Source organism: Myxine glutinosa, chromosome 2 (assembly GCF_964187855.1).
Source record: "Myxine glutinosa chromosome 2, kmMyxGlut1.1, whole genome shotgun sequence".
NCBI lineage: Eukaryota > Metazoa > Chordata > Myxini > Myxiniformes > Myxinidae > Myxine > Myxine glutinosa.
This window is the reverse complement of record NC_136262.1, coordinates 211,893,983-211,901,482: the sequence shown is the minus strand read 5'-3', so window position 1 is coordinate 211,901,482 and position 7,500 is coordinate 211,893,983. Positions and strand designations below refer to the sequence as shown.

Here is a 7,500-nt window from a genome sequence, read left to right as displayed (position 1 = left end):
AGACACACAGACACACACCCATGACGAATATAGTGGTCACTCTGTTTGATAACTCGTGAACCAAAAACGAGATGTGTGTGTGTGTAAGTGTGTGTAAGTGTGTGCATGTGTTGGAGAGGGATTATGTATATTTTTAAAAACAGGCACAGTCAGCCAATAATTCGTACACAGCCTACTCTACTAATTTTGACGCTAAAACGAAAAACGTTTTAAGCCTATACTCAAGCAAGTTCATGGACCGCTAACAAAATGTCGCTTGAGACCAAGTGTTCTCCTTTATGATTAAACCAGCAGAAGTACCCTGGCGTTGCCGGGCGGGGGAGGAGAGGGGAACGGGGGGGGGGGGGTGGAGGGGAGCAGTCAGAAGTGGAAGCTCTTTTACAGAGAATTTATATCTTAAAGGGGATGGGAGGGTGGAAGGGGAGGGGAGCAGTCAGAAGTGGAAGCTCTTTTATTGAGAATTTATATCTTAAAGGGCGGGGGGAGGAGGGTGAGGAGAGGGGCGAAGGAGGGGGGAAGGGTGGGGAGAGGGGGAAGGGGAGAATTCAGAAGTGGAAGCTCTTTTACAGAGAATTTATATCTTAAAGGGGATGGGAGGGCAGAAGGGGAGGGGAGGGGGGTAGGGGAGCAGGCGAGGGGAGGGGGGGAAGGGGAGCAGTCAGAAGTGGAGGCTCTTTTATGGAGAATTTATATCTTAAAGGGGGGGGGGAGGGTGCGGGGAGGGGAGGGGGGGAAGGGGAGGGGCGAAGGGTGGGGAGAGGGTGGGGAGAGGGGGAAGGGGGGGCATTCAGAAGTGGAAGCTCTTTTACAGAGAATTTATATCTTGAAGGGGAGGGTGGAGGGGAGGGATGGAGAGGGGAAGGGTGGGGAGAGGGGGGGATGGGGAGGGGAGGGGGGAGGCAGGAGAGGAAGGGGAGTGGCTCACGTTTGAGTGAATGTGGCTCACGTTTGAGTGAATGTGGCTCATGTTTGAGTGAATGTGGCTCACGTTTGAGTGAATGTGGCTCACGTTTGGGTGAATGTGGCTCACGTTTGGGTGAATGTGGCTCACGTTTGGGTGAATGTGGCTCACGTTTGGGTGAATGTGGCTCACGTTTGGGTGAATGTGGCTCACGTTTGGGTGAGTGTGGCTCACGTTTGGGTGAGTGTGGCTCACGTTTGGGTGAGTGTGGCTCACGTTTGGGTGAATGTGGCTCACGTTTGGGTGAATGTGGCTCACGTTTGGGTGAATGTGGCTCACGTTTGGGTGAATGTGGCTCACGTTTGGGTGAATGTGGCTCACGTTTGCGTGAATGTGGCTCACGTTTGCGTGAATGTGGCTCACGTTTGAGTGAATGTGGCTCACGTTTGAGTGAATGTGGCTCACGTTTGAGTGAATGTGGCTCACGTTTGAGTGAGTGTGGCTCACGTTTGGGTGAATGTGGCTCACGTTTGGGTGAATGTGGCTCACGTTTGGGTGAATGTGGCTCACGTTTGGGTGAATGTGGCTCACGTTTGGGTGAATGTGGCTCACGTTTGGGTGAATGTGGCTCACGTTTGCGTGAATGTGGCTCACGTTTGAGTGAATGTGGCTCACGTTTGAGTGAATGTGGCTCACGTTTGAGTGAATGTGGCTCACGTTTGAGTGAATGTGGCTCACGTTTGAGTGAATGTAGCTCACGTTTCTGAGTGAATGTGGCTCACTTTTCTGAGTTAAGTGTGATGCCGATCAGGAAGAAGAAGAAGCCATACTACCAAATTCGTACACTTCCGGAATTGTTTGATTTATTTGTATTCTAAATGTCTGGTGATTGTTTTGTATTTATTTATGCAAATGTGTGCTTGTGTATAACTGTCATTAATTTAAAAAGGCTTCGGCACTATCGAACGAGCGATTTGTTTTTATTTTTATTTTTATATTTATTTTTTTTGTCAACGTTGGACCGATGTTGGCAACATTTGTTCACAATGCCTTTTTCTTTGGAATGATTGACAATTCCAATTACCTTCTCCCAAAAAAAGTTTTGTGCATTGGTAAGAAAAAGATATGACTTTCTTTCCCATTTTTTGCATCATTCTATCTCATGTAAAAACTCATAACATGTAAAAACGAAGGTAAAACCTGAACAGGTATTAATAAGTGGTGCTGTTTCAGAGAAGGAACTATCGCAGCTGGCACAGCTGTGATCGACGAACATTGGCCCCAAAAGTGCAGGCCGTTCTTGTTGGAGCAAATTGTTCGAGCATCAGCCAAACATTGGTCCATCATTGGCAGAATAACATGCAACATTGATCGGACATCGTCTATATTCATAAGGCCAACTGTGTTTTTCCATATAAAAGCCAATTTTGTTAGATCATGAAACTTTTGACAATTATGCCAACATTGTGACAACGTATATATATGAGAGAGGGTAGGTGTCCTTACTGAGCGTCCGCGGATTCCAGGTAGGATGAGCAGAAAGGCCAGGCCAACCACGCAGAACACGCTTATGGTGATGACGTCGTCGAAGGAGACCATGACAGGTGTCCGACGCTCAGCGTAGAAAGGTGGGAAGCTGTATCTGATCCCCATTGCTGGTGCATACAAAGTTTACATGAGAGATCAAGCATAACAGCAGACACGCGGTATGTCTAGCATGTTTGACCGACTCTACACTAGTCCAAGTGTCTTTAATGGGTCCATACAAATGTTATATTTATTAAAGCCAACCTCCAGAATTTTCTTTTTTTAATTCAAAAGTTCAGGAGAAGGGTACAACTCAGTCATTCAGAACTGCCTCTTTTAACAAGGGACGGGAAGAATAGTGAACCATAATTTTCTGGATTGCATCACATGTAGATCAGATTATCTCACCTCGATGATTGTTAATGACGCAGCTTTTTCGTTAATGAGGAAGCAATCCAACGGGGACGTGGCAGTTCTCTCGAGACTAGTTTGACTTCCTGAAGATTACAATCGAAATATGTAACACTTTTAGGCTTTTAAGTGCATTTAAACCCACAACCTCTTGACTCCCATTTTCTCACCTTGAGGCCATCACTACACAAACTATAATATAACGTTATCCTTATTCTTTGCTGATGGTGTATCTTTGGCAGAGCAAATAACCAGTCAAGCATGTTGAGTTTCTCCAACTGACTACAAATTTAAAATGTCATATTTTGCTCACTAGTGTTAGCTATACATTTATAGATGCTAAAGAAGTAAGCTGATCTAGACATATATTGAATCATAGAAGAATAAAAATTCATTGACCTTTTTCTTTTTTGAAGTTTTGTCAAACTTGAAGCATGAAGTGTATCAAACTTGTGTTTATAATCAGTTCACTTTACACTTTATGTTGTACGAAATACTTTGTGAGGACAACATGAACTTTTTTTTTTTCCAAAAGAAATATAGATATCCATCCATAATGATATTCAAACCACAATAGAAAACTAGAACGGCACTGAGTAGAGAGCATACCTCTGCCAGGTGAACAGTTTACGTTTTGTATCCGAGAGTAGACCAGAAAATCACAACACAGAATCACTTTTAATCAAAATCATCCGTCCACAACTTTTTGAGATATCCTGCTATGTATCGTTTTTGGCCCGATCTCCCAATGGTGAAGAATCAGATAAAAAAATTCGACGAGCCGGATCCGACTTCGGATCTTCACCAAAATCGAATCGATTCTTCCTTGTTACACACACAACCTGTCCACCAAGTTTCGTCAAAATCCGTCCACAACATTTTGAGATATCCTGGTATGTATAGTTTTTGGCCCGATCTCCCAATGGTGAAGAATCGCTTTAAACATTCTACTCGCCGGATCCGCATCTTTACCAAAATTGAATCGATTCTTCTTTGTCACATATGCTAAATCTCTGCCAAATTTCGTCCAAATCAGTCCACAACTTTTTGAGATATCTTGCTATATTTTGGTTTTTAGCCCAATCAGTCTTTGGTGAAGAATCACTTCAAAATTAAATAATTCTCATATCCGAATCCATATTCAGATCTTCACTAAAATCAAATCGTCCTTGTCACACACCCAACCTGTCCACCAAGTTTCGTCCAAATCCCTCCACAACTTTTTGAGATATCGTGCGATGTATCGTTTTTGGTCCGATCTCCCAATGGTGAAGAATCAATTTAAAAAATTTTTATTAGCTGGATCCGCATCTTCACCAGAATCGAATCGATTCTTCTTTGTCACATATGCTAAATCTCTGCCAAATTTCGTCCAAATCAGTCCACAACTTTTTGAGATATCCCGCTATGTATAGTTTTTGGCCCGATCTCCCAATGGTGAAGAATCATTTTAAAAATTCTACTAGCCGGATCCGACTTCGGATCTTCACCAAAATGTCATCTGATTTTTTTTTGCCAAATTTTGTCCGAATTCGTCCACATCTTTTTGAGAAATATTGTTCACATTCAAACAGACAGACAGACAGAGGTGAAAACATAACCTCCATCCATCTTTGGTCACGGAGGTAATAACTTGTTAAGTCTTCTATCAAAGTTCTTAATCCAACAATATTTATAGTATGTCTGGATCCCATACAACAATATTTATAATATGTCTGGATCCCATACAACAATATTTATAATATGTCTGAATCCCATACAACAATATTTCTAATATGTCTGGATCCCATACAACAATATTTATAATATGTCTGGATCCAATACAACAATATATATATAATATGTCTGGATCCCATACAACAATATTTATAATATGTCTGGATCCCATACAACAATATTTATATCATGTCTGGATCCAATACAACAATATATATAATCTGGTAACTTCAAGACAATCAGGGCTATTGGTACAAAAGTCAATTACGTGCTTTGACATAGTTATACAACGCAGTGTGAGTGTCACATTATGAGTATAAACAAGTGTTAAAACTTCATATAGAAGGTTGTAATCTACGGAGGCTCCGACCCTATAACTATCAATGGTCGGAACCCTGCGCTGTGTTCACTCATGCACACGGATTGGTCCATGGTGAGACTCACCGACTCGTCCAGTGGAACGCACAGTCTCAATACAGACGCTGTAACCTCAGTCCCCCAGAGTATATTATTTGGTCAGTCTGCATTCACCATGATTTTTATACACTTCACATCCGGTCTGGAATCTATCAATCAAAACGGATTGATGCAACATTTGCATATGGGATTTCCGTGAGGTAACAGCCAGGTGGTTGAAACTCCACAACCTGCACAAAGTCCATTACATCAGACAAGCTTACCGTCAGAATCCTCGGGATGGCAAGGTAAGTGGATCTTTATCCAAAAGGCTTGTGCTACCTGGTTTCTGCAAATGGATACCTGGATCGTTTGTGTTTTCTGGGAATTATTATAGCATCATAAAAAAATTGGGTTCTTAATGGAATTTTAACTCCATTATTGAACCATATTGTACATTCCGGGTATCTTTGCTTGACGGTCAGGCTTATGATTTCTCCCGAACAATCACTTATTCCCAAACAGACATGTTTACATTCTAAGGAACGAATATCTGAAGGATCATTGATAGATTTATTGCATTTCAGGAAAATTAATCTAAATGAGATTTACTGCGGATTTGAAAACAAACTTGAAGCAAACTTTTTCCATCGCTCCATCCCGAGGAATGCCTGCAGCGAGTGTGTCAATGTAGTGATGCGTGAAAGTCGGACAACATTAAAACAACGGGGCTCCTTTATACATTTATACAGGATCCTTTATACATTATGCTCTCCAGATATGTGGTGGCCTCTTATCTGGGACTAGATCATTCACTGAGACAACCTTCGGCATGCACGCGACCTTTTCACCTGAACGTCATAACATAGAATCAGCATTCGATGCAAACATGATAACCTATTCATACTTTATCCCAAGCAGGAATATTTTTAAACCTTGTTTTGCAAAAAGGGTCATGACCCACGTCCCTGGCGTAACGTAATTGCGACGGTGCGTCACAATGATGTTAGAAGACTGGAAGGGGTTATTACGTGCAACGCAGGTATCGAGCTTGCGTTTCACAGAAAAGGGTTGGAAATTAGAACATAATACCTAAAATAAGATCGTGGTTAGAGGGTTACATCAAACGCACAGCGTTAGCACACTCTGTACTGCAAACTGAGAATGCTATACCTCGTCCGATTGTCTGCGTGCAGGGTACACAGTGGATTCGTAACGATGTCCAGGTGTTTCTCCAATGCCTACCTCGTCCTCGCCTTTTGCTGTCTCGCCTGGCTGGCAGGTAAAGGGCCACCGCTACTTTCTGTGTTGGATCCGGTGTGTGTGTGTGTGTGTGTGTGTGTGTGTGTGTGTGTGTGTGTGTGTGTGTGTGTGTGTGTGTGTGTGTGTGTGTGTGTGTGTGTGTGTGTGTGTGTGTGTGTGTGTGTGTGTGTGTTGTATATGTATTATGTATATGTATACATAATATGTATATATTATGTATGTACATATATATATTATATATATGTATATATATTATGTATATGTATATATATTATATATATTATATATATTGTTGCGGTTTTGTAATAAAGGTTAATTTCCCCTCCTAGTTAGTTACACAACAACATGTAGCCCCGTTTAAGTTCAGTTATTTCTTAGTTAATGTAAGCGTAGTCCTTTCCTGTGTTAGTTTTGCGTTGAGTAGGATAATGAAAATTAGGTGTCCTTATGGCGCTTTGGTTTGGTATTGGCGCCGAAATACCACGCGGCAGGCCTGGACAAGTCGATCAAGGCCGAAGGAAGGCGGAGGAGGAGCCATCGGTAAGCACGAGCCGCCAATCAGGGCTCGAGGGGAGTGACTTACCACTACGGCAAAAGGCGTGGTTTGGACATTCGAGTCGGGCTAGGGCGGGCCATATAACCCTGTGCCCAGAGCCCCCCACCTCAGTTCGGGGTTTTGAGATGAGTTGGAGTGCAGTTGGAGTTCGGAGTTGAGAACGCGCGTGAGATTGCGTCGTATCGAGTCATATCGTATGGACTGAATAACCCCGTTGCACACGAACTTGCCCTGCTCCCCGCGCTGCTCTGCGCCCTGCTCTGCGCAGTATTAATCGCGCTGTAAAGAGCGACCCGCGCCGGGCCACAGACGCGCGATATTTCTTCCTGCCTGCCTTTGCCTGAATATGCACTGTGAGGATTTTCCCTCCTGCCTGTCTTCGCCGGGATACGTGCTGTGACTGCCAGAGGGCGACGACCGGGTGAGTTGTTCCTGGAGCGACCGAAGCAGGCGCATTCAGCGTGCGGACATTCTTCCTCCATCCTCGTGTGTGTAAGTGGGCCCATTGTCTGGGATTTAGCATAAGACTGCTTAAGTTCTGCCCTGTGTCCCTTTCCTTCTACCGATTCCTGTAAATAGTGTAAATAAACCCTGTTATTCCTTCTGATTCGACCGTTTTTTCTTTTCCATCATTGGTCTCGCATGGTACGAATTAGATCGCTCTAATCGGGTTCTAGAGAAAGGTAACAGCACGAGTCACATGGTACGCAATCCGCTCGGGCGTACTCAA

At 43.3% G+C, this 7,500-nt stretch overlaps 2 protein-coding genes across 5 annotated transcripts in view; one reads left to right on the top strand and one right to left on the bottom strand.

Moving 5' to 3' along the window:
- Nucleotides 1-5,048, bottom strand: part of DUOXA2 (dual oxidase maturation factor 2) — a 48,903-nt gene extending 43,855 nt beyond the window's left edge. The window contains exons 1-3 of one of the 2 annotated variants that reach the window (XM_068106369.2): nucleotides 5,000-5,048; nucleotides 2,837-2,925; nucleotides 2,408-2,556 (exon numbers count right to left, since the gene is read on the bottom strand). In XM_068106369.2, coding sequence (XP_067962470.1) covers nucleotides 2,408-2,554 — 147 coding nt within the window. In that variant the 5' untranslated portion in view covers nucleotides 2,555-2,556; nucleotides 2,837-2,925; nucleotides 5,000-5,048. Of the gene's footprint in view, nucleotides 1-2,407; nucleotides 2,557-2,836; nucleotides 2,945-4,999 lie in introns of those variants that run through there. The other variant, XM_068106370.2, reaches the window with a different exon arrangement.
- LOC137420885 (dual oxidase 1) overlaps nucleotides 2,434-7,500 on the top strand; it is a 155,457-nt gene continuing 150,390 nt past the window's right edge. Inside the window, exons 1-2 of one of the 3 annotated variants that reach the window (XM_068106361.2) lie at nucleotides 2,434-2,529; nucleotides 6,148-6,233. In XM_068106361.2, coding sequence (XP_067962462.2) covers nucleotides 6,170-6,233 — 64 coding nt within the window. In that variant the 5' untranslated portion in view covers nucleotides 2,434-2,529; nucleotides 6,148-6,169. Of the gene's footprint in view, nucleotides 2,608-5,173; nucleotides 5,260-6,147; nucleotides 6,234-7,500 lie in introns of those variants that run through there. The other 2 variants (XM_068106364.2, XM_068106360.2) reach the window with 2 other exon arrangements.